At 39.6% G+C, this 21,451-nt stretch overlaps 1 protein-coding gene across 5 annotated transcripts in view; it reads left to right on the top strand.

Moving 5' to 3' along the window:
- Positions 1-20,840, top strand: part of AGTPBP1 (ATP/GTP binding carboxypeptidase 1) — a 65,507-nt gene extending 44,667 nt beyond the window's left edge. For 3 of the 5 annotated variants that reach the window (XM_081880931.1, XM_081880932.1, XM_081880929.1), the window contains 14 exons: positions 1,153-1,859; positions 2,834-2,872; positions 5,880-5,963; positions 8,499-8,585; positions 8,668-8,816; positions 9,413-9,500; positions 10,468-10,612; positions 11,322-11,475; positions 11,808-11,988; positions 13,249-13,378; positions 15,252-15,383; positions 16,890-17,066; positions 18,107-18,267; positions 20,514-20,840. In XM_081880931.1, coding sequence (XP_081737057.1) covers positions 1,153-1,859; positions 2,834-2,872; positions 5,880-5,963; positions 8,499-8,585; positions 8,668-8,816; positions 9,413-9,500; positions 10,468-10,612; positions 11,322-11,475; positions 11,808-11,988; positions 13,249-13,378; positions 15,252-15,383; positions 16,890-17,066; positions 18,107-18,267; positions 20,514-20,691 — 2,412 coding nt within the window. In that variant the 3' untranslated portion in view covers positions 20,692-20,840. The remainder of the gene's footprint in view (positions 1-1,152; positions 1,860-2,833; positions 2,873-5,879; positions 5,964-8,498; positions 8,586-8,667; positions 8,817-9,412; positions 9,501-10,467; positions 10,613-11,321; positions 11,476-11,807; positions 11,989-13,248; positions 13,379-15,251; positions 15,384-16,889; positions 17,067-18,106; positions 18,268-20,513) is intronic. The other 2 variants (XM_081880933.1, XM_081880930.1) reach the window with 1 other exon arrangement.
- Positions 20,841-21,451: the final 611 nt, after the last annotated feature.

Genomic DNA, 21,451 nt, shown 5'->3' with positions numbered 1-21,451 from the left:
AATCTTAATAAAAATTCATTAAAAAAAATATATAGAATGCCTCTTTTGACACTTCCTTAGCATACTCCTCCTTTTTCTTCATAACATTGCTCACTTTCTACTCATCTGATTTCAGATGAGAAAAACACCTAATTAGACCTCCCTTTTTCTTTTGCTGCTACCCTTTCATCTTCCCTACGTGACTCCTTGAATGAATGGCCTTCACTTAATGGAATGCACTGTAACCAAGATTTCTAATAACCCCTTTCCAGCTAATTGTTTCTTCTCAGCACTCCTTCAGCTATCTGCTGCTTTTGTTAATTTGTTAATTATGTCTTTGGTTTCTGTGACACTTTTTCTTCCTGCTTCTCTCGATGTCTTTCTGAGTGCTGTCCCTTTCTGATGATTTCCCCTACTTTAACTATCTTTTGACCTTATTTTTCCATTTTGTTCCTATGGCTTCACCAAGCACTTTTATATTGCTGACTCTTTCTTTTTCTCTCCACTTCTTTTTCATCCCCTGTCCTATTTCACATCTTACTGGAAGCGGCTCCTGAGTGAATTTTTAAATCTAAAGATAACAAACTGATCTTGCCAATGGTGGGGCTCTTCATGTCCTGCCAAAGTCCAGCATACCCTTGGCTGTCAGACTCAGAGATATTATCTTTCCCTGAATGTAGCCTGTTTTCAGGATCTACTCTTTTCCTTCTCGGAAATGAGCCCGGCCTTGGCTGGGGAGGGCGGGGTATAAATAAAAATTATTATTATTATTATTATTATTATTATTATTATTATTATTATTAGTAAGATAAGATATTTGCTATTTGTACCTATTGCTAAATTGTTCCTTATGCTTGTAAAGTGATTCCTTTTCCATTTCTGCATTAGTGTGTAAGCTCTTTAGAAATACATCTCTAGTCTCATTTTTTTCACATTCTGGTTGTTCTTGCAAACAAGTTCACCTGCATTTGGCTCCTCCTTTTTTATTCTGCTTCTAGGTTTTCTGCTGCTGTTACCTGGAAGTTTCTCCCTTCTGATTCATTCTTCCACTTTTGAAAACTTAAGACTGTAAGGTCTCTGGGCAGGAGTTTTGGTGTTATTTATGCATTGTTAAATTAAGTGTCTAAATAATGATTTCCCCTTCTCTTTTTCCTTTCTCTCCTTAATGTTAAGGAGTGTGACTTAGTTTCCAAGGAACCAAAGCCTTTTTCACCCAATGTAACCCTAGGAGGGCCTATTGTTGTCCCTACCGCTGGAGAGGAGCCATCTCCAGCAAACCCTGCAACAGAAATTCCTGTGAAGGAGGGCCCTCCTCTACAAACAGAGGACTGTAACAAAAGACCCATCTTTTTGGGTCTGGTAAGCCGTGATAGCAACACGGACAATAGCTTACAGAATCAAAGCGATCGCAAGAAATTGTTTTCATCATGCCAGTGCCTAAACCATGAAATAGTTAGAGACTTTGACAGAATTTCGTTGCAAAATGCTTCCAAAAATGAGCACTCTTATAGTACAAGGGCCATGACCAAAAAAGAGTGTAAAACTAGCCTCAGTGAAGTTGCCTGTAATAAACCTTTTCAACACGCTTCATCCTGCGGAAGTGTGTTGTTTGAAGGACGGTCTGTCCAGCTGGGGAAGCTGTGCTGTTCTGGAGCGGAGCCTGAAGAGGAGGAAATTTCCTGTTCCATTTCTCTGGGAGAGCAAGTGATGCTCGAGGTGCCTGATAAGCTCCAACTCCACGACCCAGAACTTTATATTGAGGTAGTGAAAAATACGAAGTCTGTTCCTGAATATTCAGAAGTGGCTTATCCTGATTATTTCGGACACTTTCCACCTCCGTTTAAAGAGCCTATTCTTGAAAGAGCTTACGGTGTGCAGAGGTGAGTTTCCAATTTCTCTTAACATGTTTCAAGGATCATCTAAAGCTACGATTTACAGTGGTACCTCTGGATGCAAACGGGATCCGTTCCGGAGCCCCGTTCACATCCTGAGCAGAACGCAACCCGCGTCTGCATGTGTCGTGATTCGCTGCTTCTGCACATGCGCGTGACATCGTCTTGAGCGTCTGCGCATGCGCGAGTGGCGAAACCCGGAAGTAACCCATTCCGTTACTTCCGGGTCGCTGTGGAACGCAACCTGAAAACGTTCAACCTGAAGCATATTTAACATGAGGAATGACTGTACTGTGAACAGTAAAATTAAATAAAATATTGTTGGGTTTAATGCAGAGGATTTTTTTTTGTGAATGGAAGAGACTTTGAGCCAGTGCAGAGGAGGCCATTTCCCCCTATATCCCCCCCACAATTCGAACTATATCCCCCACAATGCAAACCTCCCTGAAACTGTCTTTGGGGATTTAGAAGGGCTACAGAGGAAGCAAAGAACTGATAACAACACCCTGTTCCATGAATGTGAACTCCCTTTGTGACTATTGCTCTTAGCTAATGCGGGAGAATGTTTTTTGAACACAGAATTTTGTTTTCTCTTAAGCTCCCTCCCCCCTTAACAATAATGAAGCCCACTGAGAACTTGAAATAAATATTCTGAAGTATATATATAAAGCAGGAGATAGATGTATGCAGTAGCAAACTGAGCTGAGCTGGGAAGCCCCCTGTCTAGCTCTCATTCTGCCATGAACCTCAGTAATCTGTCAGTTTCCTTATTTGCAGTGTTTGATTATAACAACAACCTGTTTCACAGGGAGGTGGTATAACTTACTGGGTTATATAAATTGCCTTGAACATGCTAAAGTATGATGTTAATGCTAAGATCTGTTGTTGTAAAAAAGAAAAAAAAGGAGTTGGACTTCACAGGTGTTTCATAATCTCAAACTTTATTCCCTTTCTTCCACAAGGAAGAAGAGAATGGCTGGCAGTCACATGCGAACTCTGATGTATGTGAAAGAAATATTGGATATTTCTCCTTCATAACATCGGGGTCTCTTGAACTCCTTTTTGGCAATAGTTGGCAGTGAATGGGTGTGTGCAGTTTCCTTGAACCTTATTCCAAATTGATAGGGCAGAAAATCAATTTTTTAAAAAATGATCTTGTTTTCTCTCTCCTCTTTCAAAATCTTCCTTTCTTTTCCATTACATCAAAAACACATGGGATTGCTCTAATACACAGTGTGAATTGCTACTAAAGCTTGTGGTGTGGTGCTACGTAGAATCTACAGTCATTCCAGAGTCCCATCATGGTGTGCAGATAAGTAGAGCAACTGATGCTGGTCATTTGTTGACAAAACACTCAGAAAGACTTTAGGGAACCTTAAGACCCTGCTTTCATTTGTTCATAGGGCACCAGATGCAAATGTTCTGATGTCCTCATCTTTAAACATTTTTGTGCTGTCATTCTTGGTCCTGTGTTTAAGGTTAGAATTTGACTACAGCAAGGATTACAAGTGTTTGCCTTACAAATTAGATCAGGTTTCATTTGCTACCGGAAGGGCCAGAGCTAGAAAATGCGATGGAGATGCCCTCTGCACCTCAGTTTTGGTTCAACATTACTCTTTCTTGTTGCATATGTCTTGTCTAGTTACAAATGCAGTGACAACACTTTTGTAACGGTGCCAGAGAATTTCATGTTAACATTGTGCGAGTTACAGATAAATGTGGCAACGTTCATAGTTAAAGATTTGGTTTGCCTTGCACTGTACATTCAGTGAGTGAAAGATTCAAAGGTGTACTAGAAGTGTTAACGCTTCTGTTTGTTAGTTAGTCATGGCTCCAAAGAATCAAAGTTCCAAAATAATAAATAAGTGTAATTACAACTTGACCACTGAGAGATATTCAGTGTCTAGCTTAATACTATTTTTCAGGTCTTGGCAATACCCCCAAATCAGATAATGTTGGTCTCTGGTATTGAGAAAAAATAGGTAAGATAATTTCAAAAAAATTGAATTGACTAGCGTCACAAGTAGACTTTGAAAGCATGTTCAAAACTATTCCATTAAAAGACGTGTTTTTCCTACTTTCCTTCTGAAACGATTTTAATATAATGACTGTGTTTACAGAATGCTGAACTATGGTTTGTTCAACAAGCCAAGGGCCATCTTGCAGAGAAGCAAACAAATTAAGCTTTTTTAAAAAAACAAAAAACCACACACACACACACACACACAAAAAGTTGCCATTACCATCTACCTTTGTAACCTGGAATGTACCTGAGGTGGAGTTGCCAAACAGACCATAGCTGTTGTGTTCAGACATAGTGCCAAGCCATAGTTAAAGCAAACTGTACTTCATAAGCCAGTCACCACCCATGGTTTCACATTGTGGTTTGTTGCCGGAAAATAAACCATGGTTAGTGTCCTAAGCTGGGTTCAGACATTCATAAATTACACTTTGGCTAAACAAACCTTGACTTAGTGTTACGTGCAAGCTGGGCCACTTAACAATATGCAGGAAATATTAAGGCATAATAAAATAAGCAGGGAAGCAAACTTAGAATATGTATGTCAATGATTTTGTTTAGTTGTAAAGGAACAAATATTCTAAGATAATTTTAATATATAAGAACTGAATCAAACAAAACATTATTTCCAGAGTAATTCCAAACATCATATTATATTATTCATTACATTACATTATATTATACATTATTATTATTATTACATTACATTATTCCTGTAATCCTAAATATCAAGTTTGTCTTAAGAAACAAGTTTGTATGAGCCTAGTTAGGCTTGATGGAGAAAATAAGACTAATTTCCGTAGCAATGGATCTTTAAAAAATGTCAGTAGTCAGATGGGTCCTTAACGGTGACATTAAAAAAACTAAATTGTGGCAAGTGTGTCTAGGTTTTACTTAGTAACGATTCTAAACTTACCTTCTTGACATTGTATAAACATTACTTTTGACAAGAGTAGAAGAGTGAAGCTGTGTTATTAGTTTAGCTACTCATTTCTATATTTTGGTGCCTGTGCTTAATATGTCTTCTAAATGATAGTTTACAGTAGGTTTTCATTTTGTTCACACTGTCAGCTTACTACACAATAACTCCATTCTGTTTTGGCACAATTTCTACATCCCATATCAAGGCCAGTCGCGATATATTTTCAGACACAGAATGGCAATTGAGAAATATTTTTCAATGTCAAAATCTACCTCTTTGTTTTTATTATTGTACGTGCTTTTCACTCTTTACTATTCAGCTATTGAATAAAGCTAATTTCCAGGGTGTTCAACTTTTCTGAGCAGGTATTTCCAACTGCATAGACTTTCTGTGCCATGAGGCATAAGAAGATTTCTTTCTGACATAGACAACACATTTGTGTAGGGAATTTTGTGTCTCCTGTGCACATGGTTACAGACATGCTTGTACATCTGGTTCAAGAGTTCTTACAGCATCTACACATGGCAGAATAAAAGCACCAGATATAATGCTCCACAGAGTTGGGAGCATAGAATTATTTTCGCAGAAATGATAGTTGTGTCACATGGTTAATCTTGCATTAAGTGTACGTTTTATTTATAACCTCATGTTTAAGCAGAGGTTTTTGTAGGTGAGAAGCTCGCACACTAACCCAATCACTGCACAGTACTCTTTGAAACTTTATTTACTGCAGCTGTAATTGCATGAATTGCTAATATAACTTAATTGTTCTCAAAGCTTAATTAGTTTTAAACTAATAATACTAATTGATATAATAATTGATATCTGATATTATGCACTTTGGAAGGAAAAGGAATTCAACATTTGATCTTGAATCTTTGATGTCTTCTGTATAGGTTGATTCTCTCCATAAGGAAAATGTGTCCCCCAGATAGATAATCACATTCTATGCAAAATTAGATACCTCATCTCATGGTCTTTCCTTACCGTATGATGTATTTTTAATAACTGGCGTTGTACCTTTTTCGTTATGAAACGTGAGCTAAGGGCTCTCTCTATTTTATAGGACAAAAATTGCCCAAGATATTGAAAGGCTGATTCATCCTAATGATATCATAGACAGAGTTGTGTATGACCTTGATAATCCCAGGTAGGTTTCACAGGTAAAGTTCCTGTTTTAACTTTCTCTTTGGTCTGGTTTTCCTTTCGTTTTAAATTAATTTATACATACAGAAAATAAGTAAGAAAATGCAGCTGATCAGAAAGTGAGGTTATGGTAGCCAGTTGCTTTCCTAGACTATTCATATAGTTGTAAAAGTTCTGGGAGTTGATTCCTGCTCCAATGAGATGCAGTTATAGCTTAAAATATCAGTTGTAATTGTTTGTATTTAAACAACAATTAAAATAACATATAAAGCTCACTTTATTAATTGGTAAAATAGGTTGATTTGATTCACTATTATATTTACTTCAAGTGGTTTCAAATTTTGCAGCTTCATGTAACCCACTACAGTGGTACCTCAGGATGTGAATGGGATCCGTTCCGGAGCCCTGTTCGCATCCCGAACAGAACGTAAGACGCGACGGCACGTGCACGGGTCGCATTTCGCCGCTTCCACGCATGTGCATGATGTCATTTTGACCATCTGCGCATGAGGCGAAACCAGGAAGTAACGCGCTCTGTTACTTCCGGGTCGTCACGGAGTGCAACCCGAAAGCGCTCAACCTGAAGTGTATTTATCCCGAGGTATGACTGCATGTGCCTCCTTATCTTCTGAGGAACCTCTCTATGCCTGCAGTGAAACACTTGTGTGTTGCAGAGTATTCTGGGAAAGTAACTCACCATTGGTCCATGAAATATGAATTTAAAATACTTCCCTAACACCTGCCTATGAATGAACACTGCAGGTGAAGATTGGCATTAGTGAGCAAACTTCTAAAAGTGTGCTTTCTCTACCTCTTACTAGTCTTCTCTTCGACAAACTCCATAAAAGCTTCCTAGTTATTCTACCTTGGAAACTTGAAAAACACCACTTTTAGCCAGTAGAGCAGCAAACTGAAGCAATTAAATAACTTACTTAGATATTCATTATGCCAAATATTCCCATATTCTTGTTTATATGGAATGTGTTATTCCATTATTTTTTGTCAAGTTAAGAAACTTCTTTAAAGAAATATTGTGGGTGATTCCAACGTCACATGAATGGATGTGACAGGATTTCCCTTTGCGCTCCCTCCCCTCCGTAGCTATGCACGTCCCCTCCTGCAGTCTGCTGCAGAGGTCCCCAACATCTGTGTGAGCAGAGGTCCATTGCATCAGCAGGTTGACTCCACTGAAAGTCTCTCCAAGAGAAACAAAGATTACTCTAATATCTAAACATCTTCTTAAACATTTTCGTTGGGTTAAGTAAATCCCTGAGTTAATTGGATATTTTATTTCTGCAAATAGCAGGTACCGTATTTTTTGCTCTATAGGACACACTTTTTCCCCTCCAAAAATGAAGGGGAAATGTGTGTGCGTCCTATGGGGTGAATGCAGGCTTTCGCTGAAGCCTGGAGAGCGAGAGGGGTCGGTGCGCACTGGCCCCTCTCGCTCTCCAGGCTTCAGGAAGCTATCTGCAAGCCTTCGGAGTGCGGCGGGATAGCAGCCTGTAGCCCGAAGCCCGGGGAGCACAGCGCTGCACACCCCAGGCTTTGGGCAGCTATCCGCAAGCCTTGGGAGCCCAGCGGGGCTTGCGGATAGCAGCAAACTCCGGGAGCGAAGGCGAGGTTGTGCGCAACCTCGCCCCCACTCCCAAACCCATTCTGGGGGCTGGGGTCGGGGGAAGCTCGGGCTTCCCCCGCCCAAGCCCCGCGGCTGAAAAGGAAGCCAAGACAGCGAGCGGGATCCATCCCGCTTGCTGTCTTGGCTTCTGGCAAAGCCGCACGTAGCCTCCCCCGGCTGGAGAGGTTGTGCGTGGCTAAAGAGGAAGCCAAGACAGGCAGCGGGATTTTTTCCCCTTTATTCCCCCCCCCCCAAAAAAAAACCCCTAGGTGCGCCCTATGGTCCGGTGCGCCCTATAGAGTGAAAAATACGATATCTGTTTGAGGTTTTTGCAAAACTCTTTGTAAATTCAGTGAGAATAAGATTGGAGAAATGTTATTTTCTGGTGAACACACATCATGGTGGGTTGTGCTACCTTATTGTGTAAGAAGACCAGAAATGTTGGGGAAAGTAAAATGTATGGCAGCCATTCCCAGCCTCAAATGTTTTGGGCTACAACTTCCATGTGGCCGTGTCAGCACAGATATATACTGCCTGGGACGGATAGGAGTTGTAGTCCAAAACATCTGGAAGGCCCCAGGCTGGGAAAGACTGCTCTATGACAACTGAGCATTACATAGATACTTCAGTTGATGTGCTTTACCCCAGAATAATCCTACTGATGAGTAACATCAAAACTCCTGTAGGCTGTGCCTTATTGGTTGAATCAGTTTCAAAAGAAACCAGGAATACGAAGCCCTGAATAATTAAAGTCATATAACTAAAAGTGATATTTGTAGCCATCGTAAGGAGGAACTGTTATTATTTATTTTCCATCGCCCACTTCATTATATGCACCCAGCTATATTTATAGTATAGTATAAAATTGGAATGATAAATATATATGTAACTTTCATTTCCCTGTGATTTTATTTCTTTAAGCTGTCCAGTGCCAGATGAAGGAGACGTCCTGAAATTTAACTCCAAATTTGAATCGGGAAATTTACGCAAAGTTATTCAGATCAGAAAGTAAGATGTTGTCATTTGTTTTGCTTTGTTTTTGATTTTGAAGCTGTTCTTCATTTTAAGACTTGTTTCTGTTCATCTTTAGAAATGAGTATGATCTCATTCTGAACTCTGACATAAACAGCAATCATTATCATCAGTGGTTTTACTTCGAAGTCAGCGGAATGCGAGCAGGTGTTGCCTACCGATTTAATATAATCAACTGTGAAAAGACAAATAGTCAGTTTAATTATGGTAAGACCTGTTTTTCTTCTCTTATTCAAAAGAAGTGCCTAGGAAGAATGTGGATTTATTCAGATGTACAAAACCTTCACAGTGCTTTCCCCCCAGTGATAAAGAAATATATATATTGAAGGGTTAGATTGTTACGCAGTTTTATGAACTCTCAGCAATCAAAATGACACTCAAACTTAGTTGATTATTTATCTTGGCATATTCAGAATGCAGAATCATAACTTTTTAATATATTAGATGGTATTTTCCTTGATTAAAAAGTTAAGTTTTCTTTTAACTCTATGCTCTCTAGACCATGGGTAGGGAAACTAAGGCCCAGGGGCCGGATCCAGCCCAATCCGACCCGCGGATGGTCAGTGTGTTTTTACATGAGTAGAATGTGTCCTTTTATTTAAAATGCATCTCTGGGTTATTTGTGGGGCATAGGAATTCATTCATCCCCCGCCCAAAAAAATATAGTCCGGCCCCCCACATGGTCTGAGGGACGGTGGACCGGCCCCCTGCTGAAAAAGTTTGCTGAGCCCTGCTCTAGACGGGTATATTTATCACTGAATACATGCAACCATGTTGAATCACGTAATATATTTTGCTTGAAGGTATGCAGCCCCTTATGTACTCTGTTCAAGATGCACTAAATGGCAAACCGTGGTGGACTCGTGTAGGAACTGATATTTGTTACTACAAGTAAGTATAACTGTAAATGGAGGAAATAAAACATTGAATTAAATGGGCTGAAAAACTAACTTAGCTATATTCGTAATTAACACTGTTTTAAAAACTAATAATGTTAGGGTATATTGAACTGGCTAGATTAACAGAGGCACTAGACAAGAGTTTCTTTTTAAAAAAAAATAATATTTATTAAAATTTTTAAGGGTTACAAAAAGCAAAAGTAATAACACCATATTAAACAAAAACAAAACAACACATCACAATAAGGAAGAAAGAAGAAAAGGGAAAAAACAACAGCTAATCTTCCCATAACTTATCTTTCATTTGCTTGTTTCCTTGACCTCCTCACACCTCCCTTTTTTGTATTCTAATTCGGTTAACTATTTCAGCAAATCCTTTCCATCTTTTCCAATTTTTGTTCTGTAATTTATCTCAATGTGATGTAACTTTACTTTCCCTCCTTTCACCACACTAGACAAGAGTTTCAAAAAGCATGGGGAAAATGCAGAGAATACTTCACAAAACAGTACCCTAAAATACACACCTGGACTTGTTTCGATTATTGTCTGCAGGAGACTTTGTGGATATTTAAGTTACAATTAGAAAAATTTTAATAATTATTCATAAAGGAAGCAGTTTGTAAGAAGTAAATAAGGAGGCCAGATACAGGATAAAGGAAGTCTTTTATTTGGTTGCTTGTATTGTTGTATGTTATGCTCACTGTATGTTAGGTTCATGTTTAATGTCGGTGGATTTGTGTATTGGGGATGTGAGGTTTGTGTTATGTTGTAAATAAAATTCTAATAAAAAATTAAAAATAAAAACTAATGAAAGGAGAATTCAAATTTCAACCTTTGTTAATTTGTACTAAAGGTACTGTAATAGTTGAGTGAGTGATGCATCTCTGCTCTGCAGATTATTTACCATAAATTGTAGCATGCACTGCATCTTTAAGCTAATTCTAATATGTTGTTTCTAGGAATCACTTTTCAAGAAGTTCCATTGCAGCTGGTGGCCAGAAGGGAAAGTCCTACTACACAATTACCTTCACTGTTAGTTTCCAGCATAAGGATGATGTTTGTTACTTTGCTTACCATTACCCATATACTTACTCAGCTTTAATGGTGAGTTAATTTGAGCTTAGGTAGAGGCATAATTTGTTTATGCACATTTTTACTTTAACGATTTCAAGTATTTTAGCTACATGGTTTGATAGTGATCACAAAAATAGCTAGATGCAAAAGCTCTTTCTGCTTGAAAACACCTGAAATGTTCATACGTAAAGTTTAGGAAAGTTAAAAAAAAAAAAAATTACTAGTAAAGCTCCTGTAAACTAATGCGGTAAAAAGTTTAGCATTATTTCTGAATAACCAGGACTTTGCAGATGTAGAGCACAACGTTGGCTCTAGTTGATTTGTTTCAGCTGTAGGCCATAGCAATGCAGATTAGAGACTGGGTTTGACAAAATGATGTTGGTACAAAAATAAGAAATGTAAACTTTAATGCATTCAGTTTGCAAGAGGTTACGGTCCATAAATGTAGGAATACATATAACACTTTACAGATGTCGTGCCCCCCCCCCCAAAAAAATGTATGGTGGCCTCTGATAACAGAGGAAGCAGTTTTCTGTCGGATGGGGGGTGGTCTTCAGAAAAACTCTGTTTTGAAATAAAACTGCATTGTTTTACAAATATACTGGTGGAGAACAGTTCTAGAACTGCTGGTGGTGTTTGCTGTCTTTTAAGCACAGGAAAAGCTAAACCTGTAGTTATGGTAAAATATGAAACAAACCCTGGCTGTAGGCTTACAGTCTACTTCTTTTTTGTCATGAAGATGCATCTCAAAAAACTGGACTCCACACACAATCCTCAGCAGATATATTTTCGACAAGATGTTTTGTGTGAGACTCTCTCTGGAAACAGCTGTCCCATAGTAACTATAACAGCCATGCCGGAGTCAGATTACTATGAACATATCTGTCAGTTCAGTAAGTACAACGTTTTTCCTCTTTCTCACTGAGAATTTATATATATATTTGTTTTCCTGAATGCAGGCTGCTTTGTAAAAGATATGTGAATTGCATATAGATGTTCTGGAAAATGTTTAATTTGTGGGCCTAATTGAACATGCCAGGTGGCCACACCTACCTGTTCAACACTTTATGCCATATGTATATTCTACTTTAATGAATTCAAGTGCTTTAATTACGTGCATTTCATGTTCTAGTTCATATGTGTCAATTCGTAATAAGCAAGCTGCTGTGACTTGTAATTGTATCATGCTATTTTGCTTGTGCGGTGTTTTTTTTGTGTTTTTTAGGAAACCGTCCTTATATTTTCTTATGTGCTCGTGTTCATCCTGGAGAGACTAACGCAAGCTGGGTTATGAAGGGAACTTTGGAATATCTCATGAGTAATACTCCTGCTGCCCAAAGTTTACGAGAATCCTATATTTTTAAAATTGTACCAATGCTTAATCCTGATGGGGTCATTAATGGAAAGTAAGTTTTTAAGTGTATTCAGCAGCAAAGATAATGCTTCTTAGGCACTTCCAAACCAAGTTTAGGCCATGGGCCTTCTGTCCTTTTGCCTCAATATTCAATGAACAGCGCAATGAAAACGGTCAGCCCAGTATGCAGCAGCTGTGAACTCCATGTTAGGGATCAGTAAAAAGCGATAAAAAATAATATCAGAATAACTTTATACAAATCCATGGTGTGCCCACACTTGGAATATAGTGTACAGTTCTGGCTGTCGCACCTCAAAAAGGATATTGTACAGCTAGAAAAAGTCAGAAAAGGGCAACCAAAATTATCAGGGGCTGGAGCAACTGGCTTATAAGGAAAGATTACAGCATTTGGGGTTACTTGCCTTTTTTCTAAACTAAATGAGAACATGATTGATGTGTGTAAAATTATCCATGGTGTGGAAAAAGTATACAGTGGTACCTCTGGATGCGAACGGGATCCGTTCCGGAGCCCTGTTCACATCCTGAAGAGAACACAATGTGCGCGGGTCACGATTCGCCGGTTCTGCGCATTCGTGTGACGTCATTTTGAGCGTCTGTGCATGCGCGAGCGGCGAAACCTGGAAGTAACACGTTATTGGAACGCGTTACTTCCGGGTCACCCCGGAGCGCAACCCAAAAACGCTCAACTTTAACCCGAGGTATGACTGTATAGGCTTTTTCCTGTCGTAACACTAGAACCCGGCGTCTTCCAGTGAAGCTGAAATGTGGGTGACAGGGGTGCCCACTTGAATAAAGTATTGGGGGGACCCAAGGTAAGCCCTGCCCCACATAATTATTCACATGATGTGGCACACAAACACCGTTTGAATGGTCATGCCCATCAGCTTGGGGGGCAGTGCCCTCAAAAAAAAAAACTTTTGGGGGAGGAAAGGCACCTCGGCCTCTAAGGGTTTGCTCTTATGGTGGGATATTTAGGACCGACAAAAGTAAGCACTTTTTCATGCAGCACATAGCTAAACTGTGGAATTTACTATCACAAAATGTAATAGTCCCCACCAGTTTAGACAAATGCTGGATACAAGCAGGCTAGCTTTCTAATATCATGATTCATTTTCACTGAACTGGTTTTTAAAAAATCAAACAGTTAAAGCAAGACTTTAAAGAGCCGCCTTTTTTGTCTTAATAAAATAGCACAAAATATCCACAAAAGTTGTCTCACAAACTTACTTGGAGGGGGAAACATTTTTGCTTGGGACAGTAAGAACTTACTGAGATTGTCTTTCTCCTGTAGTCATCGCTGTTCTTTAAGCGGGGAGGACTTGAACAGACAATGGCAAAACCCCAACCTAGATCTGCACCCCACCATTTATCATGCCAAAGGCCTGCTGCAGTATTTGGCTACTATAAAACGTTTGCCCCTGGTAAGTGTTCGTATCCGTGTGCTCACCCAGTTCATTCCACTGAAGTAAAAGCATCGTAAGTAAAAGTCATTCTGGCATTGCATGAAAATGCCCCTTCCTCTCCCAAAATATATGAAATCTGTGAGGGAACTCTTTTGACAGATGTTTCTCCTCAGAAACCTCTACAGTTCTACCTCCGCAGATCCCATGCTCTGCTTTTAAATGTGGTCAGTATTATTAGCAGCCACAGACAGATGAGACTCTTCATGTGGTTTTCTGTAGGTGTGGTTTTCAGGAGTGACTAATTGTTTTGTTGGTCCAACGGCCATATTGACGCTTTGCCACCACCCCCACAGGCCTCATGTCAGTAGTGTGTGCGGCCAATGTGTGTGCATGCACACATGCGCATACGTAGACATGCAGGTGCACAGTACTGTTTGCTATGCATAGGTCATTCATAAAGGTAAGGGACCGCTGACAGTTAAGTCTAGTCATGAACAACTCTGGGGTTGCAGCGCTCATCTCGCTTTACTGGCCGAGGGAGCGGACGTTTGTCCGCTAACAGTTTTTCCAGGTCATGTGGCCAGCATGAATAAGCTGCTTCTGGCAAAACCAGAGCAGCACACGGAAACGCCATTTACCTTCCCGCCAGAGTGGTACCTATTTATCTACTTGCACTCTGACGTGCTTTCAAACTGCTAGGTTGGCAGGAGCAGGGACCGAGCAACGGGAGCTCACCCCGTCACGGGGATTCGAACCGATGACCTTCCGATCGGCAAGTCCTAGGCTCAGTGGTTTAGACCACAGTGCCATCTGCATCCCAACATAGGTCATTCTAGGCAACATAAAAAGCAGTATTTATCTCTACTCCAGCATTGGATATATGTGGAAATGTTGCATTTCCCTCTGAAAAAGCAAGCAGGTTTTATCCCAAATCTTAGTTCTGTGGTGTTTCATGCTAAGATGAAAGGTCTCTCTTTAGAGAAAATCTTTGAAGAGCAGGCAGAGGAAATTAGACTTCAGGATCCCAGGATGTTTGTATGTGAATGGAGGCAGAATGTTGGTGAAAAGGGAAAGACATGAATGCTTCTGTTACATTTAGTTGGGCCTAATTTTTGTTCTTCCTTTTTTACATAGTTGAACCATCTGAGAGAAGAGGTTTTGGACTATTTCTCAGGATTTGTTACTTGATTTCATTGTTATGTAAAGTGACTTTTAACAATACTTAAATCCATTTCATTCATTTCTTTTTTATGTTATGTTTCCTTCTCTCTTTTTAAAATCAAAGTTCTAAGCCAAACTTCACGCTTTTGTCCTCGTTCATATGCAACAGTCCTGATCTGATAAAACATTGTGTGCTCCTTCTTGGCCCTTCTTTGCACAACCAAACTGGGAATCTGTGACTAAGAGTTCCCGATTAAAAGCAGGATCTGATTCTGGTTTCATATCCTCATTTGGAGGGAACATTTTAATAACGATTTCCCAGTTCAAGCATCATAAGAAACTGGTTAAAGAAACAGATAGATTCACTGAAGCTGCTTATGTGAGGGAAGGCAGGAGCATACAGTTGGCTCCTGAGCCAATAAACCATAGTTTATTAGCCTGGGATCATTACATCAGAATGTGGCCTTTGACTCCTTGAAGAAATGGGATTCATTACAGAGTAGTAAAAGACAGCACAGAAATTGAACAAACGGTATATAATTGATGAGCTGGAATATTTGTGAAAATATCTCTGTCCCCAGTTAATTGATATTGTTATAATTTGGCTATTATTGGGGGAATATTTGAAAACTAATAAAATATCATTGCAAAAAAAGACAATATCTCTGCCCCACTGCAGATACAAGAAAGTTTCATCTTTTATAACTTTTGAAAACTTTATTTCTCATAGGTTTTTTGTGATTATCATGGTCATTCTCGCAAGAAAAACGTATTTATGTATGGCTGCAGCATCAAGGAAACCATGTGGCACACTAATCTTAGTGCTGCTTCTTGTGATGTGGTTGAAGACCTTGGCTATAGGGTGAGTTGTTGCTTTAAAAATCCAAACAAGGCCACAATGGATTCATAAATTCTATTTCTATTTATTTTGTCTAATCCTCAAGTGATAACACTGTCAGTAGTATGCCAGTAGTATTTTGCCCAGAGGAGATCCATTGAAATTGAAAGACCTAAGTTAGTCATATCCACAAATTCCAGTGGGTCCACTCAATGAGCTTTGAACATGAATACAACCCACTGTTTTGGAAAATTTAACTATCTGGTTTTTAATTAGTGAAGTGAACATAAAACAGCTTCCTTAAAAAAACAGTAAAATTTTATGTAAGAAACTATTAAAACATTGGGGATAGATAGATAAATGTTCTATATATTGTTGATATGCATCATATGTAAATATATTTTAATTAATTTTCACTGTCTGTTCATTCTACGGCTATAGCCTGAAACCCCAATAATATATTATTACTGTACTAAGGAGAATGCTGTATTGTGATGACAGCAGAATTATAAAGGATAAATAATAGAAGTATATTTATTTTATTTATTTTTTAATAATTTTATTGCTTTTCCAATAAAACTGCCAATCAACATTTCTGTATCATAATCAAATTAAAAATAAAAAACTAAAATAAAAAAAACCAAATTGTAATCCAAAATGTAATTATTAATTTTTCCGGGCTCCCCGTAGTCTGGACCTCGGAAGCATATCTCCAAATCTTCGTTCCTACCTCTTCTCATTGTTTTCATATTTTCCGCCTTAAGAATAGAAGTATATTTATAATACAATTGGAGAAGAATTGGCAAACCAGATCCTCAACAGTTTGGGCAAGTTTCATGAGGCTAGAAGCTCCTTCCCCTCTGTTCTACATCTGGTATCACTGCAGTGGGATATAAAATCACAGCCTCCACATGCTGGGTTGTATCTCATACTGCTGTTCCTCTCACATAGTGGACTTCCATTTGGTTGTACAAACTGTGTAAATAGGGAATGCCCTGCTTTTTTTTTAAATAGCTGGGTGGTAGTCTCATGAGTGGCCACTACATCACAAAAGTTCCTCTCATTTTTTGTGTAGTTTTCCCTGACTCTGGCTACTTTTAGGCACACGGTGAGAACATTTTTATTTTGCCATGTCTTCGTGGTGTAATAATTTTTCTGCTATCTTGCTGTTTTATTACGGTCATTTTCTGTGTTTGTATTGATATTTTAAGTGGAGCTTTTTGCTGCTATTGTATTTTGTGTTGTTAGAATTATATATTTGTTAACTGCCCTGGGCTCGCTTTTGGGGGAATAAATCGTTTGAAATAAATTATTGGAATGCATCCTTCTTCTATCCTTAATTTTTTATTTATTTGCATCTAAATAATATGTAGCCTGAAATCCACAGGAATTCAGTTCCGGTTATATACTTTTTCACATATTGAAAGTGGACCAAGTAATGCACCTTTTAATATTCGGTGGTTTCTTGACATTGTACCTGCTAAACTTTTTAACAGTTTCAGACTGCTGTTAAATACTTCCTTCCTCTAGACCCTTCCAAAGATTCTGAGTCAGACAGCACCAGCATTCTGCATGGGCAGCTGCAGTTTTGTGGTAGAAAAGTCCAAGGAATCTACGGCACGTGTTGTTGTTTGGAGAGAAATAGGCGTTCAGAGGAGTTACACCATGGAAAGCACATTATGTGGATGTGACCAGGGGAAGTACAAGGTAAAAAATAAAACTGAATTGTAAAAATGGCATCTGAATATTTAATGAGACTGAAAAAGTAATCTTGTGCACTGCCTGGATTCTCTTTAGAGGAACACTTTGAAATATGTATTATGTAAGGGCCAAACCACATATTAGGGTAAGCAAACATTTTTTTTTTTTAATGGTTCAGCCTGGCCACTTTCTTTAAAAAGGGAGGTGAAAGGGAAAATCTGTCAGGTCTCAATCTGGGACATGCCACTGATCTGGATTGTGTCCCTGCAAAGGTTTCCTGCCAAAAACTGCCCCTAACCATGCCTGTAATTTGTCCCTGAATGTGCTTTGCAGTAAGCAATACCTTTGGGGGTTAATAGCAGAGGAGATTTTAAAGCAAATAATAGGCCAGAAGCATGTTCAGAATAAAAGGGACGTGGGTTGCACTGCAGGTTAAACCACAGAGCCTAGGACTTGCCGATCAGAAGGTTGGCGGTTCAAATCCCCGCGACGGGGTGAGCTCCCGTTCCTCGGTCCCTACTCCTGCCAACCTAGCAGTTTGAAAGCACGTCAAAGTTCAAGCAGATAAATAGGTACCACTCCGGCGGGAAGGTAAACAGCATTTCCGTGTGCTGCTCTGGTTCGCCAGAAGCGGCTTAGTCATGCTGGCCACATGACCCGGAAGCTGTACGCCAGCTCCCTCGGCCAATAAAGCGAGATGAGCGCTGCAACCCCAGAGTCGGCCATGACTGGACCTAATGGTCAGGGGTCCCTTTACCTTTATGTTCATAATGGTGTCCCGCAAATGCTTTTCCTTCAAAATAAAGTGGCCAGTTTAGCCTACTTTTTGAATAGCATGTTTATCATAGCTTGTATTCTGGACTCCAAACACATCTTATAAAGATATAAACTTTGGGGATCATCCGGTTTTGCATTTGTTGCTTTAATACTTTAATTAGCTGGTCTTGCATCTCTTCATAAGACAAACTGTGCCAGGAGTTATTTTTAGCAATAGCATCAGACATAATTAAACTAACCACTCAGTGAATATGTTGTTCTCTAATTAGGGCTTACAGATTGGGACACGTGAACTCGAAGAGATGGGAGCCAAGTTCTGTTCTGGTTTATTGCGTTTGAAAAGGTTGACATCACCACTAGAATACAACCTGCCATCTACGCTCTTTGACATTGAAAATGAATTGATTGAATCCAATTGTAAAGTGACAAGGTAGTACGAGCTGAAAATGTTGTTGTGCTAAATGTTTATTTTTTACAGAATACTTAAATTCCACTTACGAAGTTGTTTTCAAGAGATTCTTACAATAAAACAATACATTCAAATCTGGTAACAGGAAGAGGAATACCACGGTAACCCTGTGGTGCCAGGTTTATGCAGCTAACATTTCCTTTTTTCATCCTTGTGCCCTTCCTGGTGTTGCCCCTCCGCCTCCGCCTATGAGACTGCAGACATCACTGATGATGTTAGAGACAAGGGATAGTGGATGGAGCAGCTGGGTCTCATCCAGTCCATGATGGAGGCAAGTCTTCTCTTGCCAGGCAACAGTTCTCAGTGATGTCCTATGAAATAGTTAGAGGCGGGGAATTTAAAATGAAATAACTATAGCAGAAGGCAGATTTTAGTGCAAATTTGTGGGCGGGGGGGGGGGGGGGTGTAACATAGATGGAGAAAGAAAAGCATTGCTCCCAAGACTAGTTTTTCTATGTGTGCATGTGAAGAACACTCTGCATCCGCAACCTGGGTTGCTGAATCTGAATCAGGATCTCTGTGTAAAGAACACAATTTCAGACAGACATTTTGTAGTACAGTGGTGCCTCGCAAGACGAAATTAATCCGTTCCACCAGTCTCTTCGTCTTGCGGTTTTTTCGTCTTGCGAAGCATGGCTATTAGCGGCTTAGCAGCTATTAACGGCTTAGCGGCTTTAAGAAAAAGGAAACAAACTCGCAAGAACTCGCAAGACTTTTCGTCTTGCGAAGCAAGCCCATAGGGAAATTTGTCTTGCAGAACGACTCAAAAAACGGAAAACTCTTTTGTCTTGCGCGTTTTTCGTCTTGCGAGGCATTCGTCTTGCGAGGTACCACTGTATGTACCTTACTATGGCTTTCTCAGCTCTTTAATCATTTTAACACCTAAAATGAAAGGACCAGCTTCCTTTCAGAGGTAAGTTTCCTAATTATCTTTGTTGGATAGGTTTTGAGATTGATTTTTGGTAGAGTCTAGTGGCACATTTCACTGCTAGAATTGATAGCGGGCACAGATTCTCATGGCCTGGGAAAAGGTGAGATTTCCCTTTTGTCTTCAGACATGTGATGACGCTTCCCTTTTCCCACTGTCTGTGGTTTCACTCACCTACTTCAATTGCTTCAAAGCTTTTTGCTGTGCTGTCGAAGTGAAGTGATGCACTGTTTTCATTTCTGTTGTCTTTGTGTGATGCACTTTAATAGGTTTTATATGAAAGTTGACCTGACTTGCTCTGCAAAAATGTTTTGTAAAGGGGGGGGGGAACCATTCTGTCACATGGGAAGGGTAAAGCTTCAGTGAAGAAACTTGTCTTGTAGAAAACGTCCTCCTGATCGAATCCCCAAAACCTGTTTCCTTAGGAGACCACATTGATACCCATTGCTTATTTTTCTTTACTTGACTGCATTTTAATAAAAACACATTGAAATCTCAGTAATCTTGGAATAACTTTTGTTATAAACACTAGCCTCAGTTATGTTGCTGTAGAAATTGCTTTTCTATTTTTAGTTTGTCTTTTCGTTCTGTGGCTCTGACAAACTAGTTGGTGCCGTTCGGCATGCTGTGAAAGGGACAGTTATCCAATGTATAAAAATGCCCTATTCTGATGTCTGCCTAAAAATGTGTTGATGGAGGAGCGGGGAGGCATGACTTGCCCCCACATCCCCATCACTGCTGGCTGCAGCCTTGGATTCTTCGCATCTCCAGCTGGATGCGCTTGGGATCCTTCTTGCAGTCAGGAGCCGTGATCACACAGATCTCTGTTCCCAGGAGGCTTCAAGAGAACATTCAGACCTTCCTTTCAGTGCGCAATGTCATAGGTGGAGTCACCAGGGCTTATCCATGCAGAGAGGATAGAGAGAATGCATATGGCCTTTTGCCACACAGGCTTTCATGTTTCTGGGTCTATGCGTTGCGTGTTTTGAAAATTCAGAGTTCAGAATGTTTTGTTAATATAAGATAAGATTCATATTTATTGATGAAGGGCTTTGTAAGACGTTGCTGCTGCCAATTTTGGGGGAGAATGATAATTCATCTCCTATATAACATTTGGCACTCAGTGATAGAATGAATGGCTATAGTTATCATGTTATTGGTTCAGAGCGTCTTGGTCACATTTTAGAAAAACTAATTAGTTAAATATGTTTATGCTGGGAAGCTGCTTCACTTGAGCATAATAGACGATAAGCCTCCTCTCCTGGTGTTCTTGCTGCAGCCCCACTACGTACGTCCTGGAAGAAGATGAACCTCGCTTTCTTGAAGAAGTGGATTATAGTGCCGAGAGCAATGATGAGCCAGATGTTGAGTTGGCCAATAATGCTGGTGACTATGAGCCCAGTCTCCAAGAAGAAGGACATTCTGACTCTGAAATTACAAGGACGCATTTGCCTTGAGACATCCTTGGAGCACAAAGAAGAAATTAAATACTCTGGATTGATTATGGAAGATGGACACGGAGGGGTATTTAATCCTGAGATTTTGCTCGAGCAAATTAACTGCAGTCAGTCCAGTTCAAAAACAATAAATGTCTCTGGCTTTTAAATGAGTTGACACTTGTTTTATTTAAAGAATTTAGTTCTTATCCTGAGCACTGAGCTTTATCACTTGATTGCCTGTTAAATATTGTTGCATGGCTATTTGTGTTCATCCCTATAATTACCAAAAAAATTAAGTAAGAGGTTATTGGTGTTTCAGAAGGCAGCAGCTACACTTTATTCCTTATGATGCTGACTTCTGAGCTGGTTTCTGAAACTCACATAAACAGAGCTTTGTTGGTTGTGTGTGTGTTTGTGCGGACATTTCCCCCTCCATGTTTTGCTGTTTGTGTTTAACACAGTGCAGGGCTCACTCTGCAGTAGTTTGCACTTAACTGAGAAAGAAAACGGATGTACTGAGTGATGTATATCTTGAGCCTTAAATAAAATGTGATTACATGATTTTACTATCTGAATATCTAATTCAGAAAATATTTGTGTTTTGCACAGTAATTACTTTTGCCAGGCAAAGGCTTTGATAGTCTTTGTAAAAACACACCCATCAATGTCTGTACTATACCACGTCATACAACAAGTAGGAGCTCATATGGTTGCAAGCTTCGCCATATAAAAACAGTTACTGAGCATAGGAAATCACCATGGAAAACAGGCAGGAGTC

The sequence above is a fragment of the Podarcis erhardii genome (genome assembly GCF_964252035.2).
Source record: "Podarcis erhardii genome assembly, chromosome: 11".
Classification (NCBI taxonomy): Eukaryota; Metazoa; Chordata; class Lepidosauria; order Squamata; family Lacertidae; genus Podarcis; species Podarcis erhardii.
Note: the sequence above shows the minus strand (reverse complement) of the source record. Positions and strands in the feature narration are given on the sequence as shown.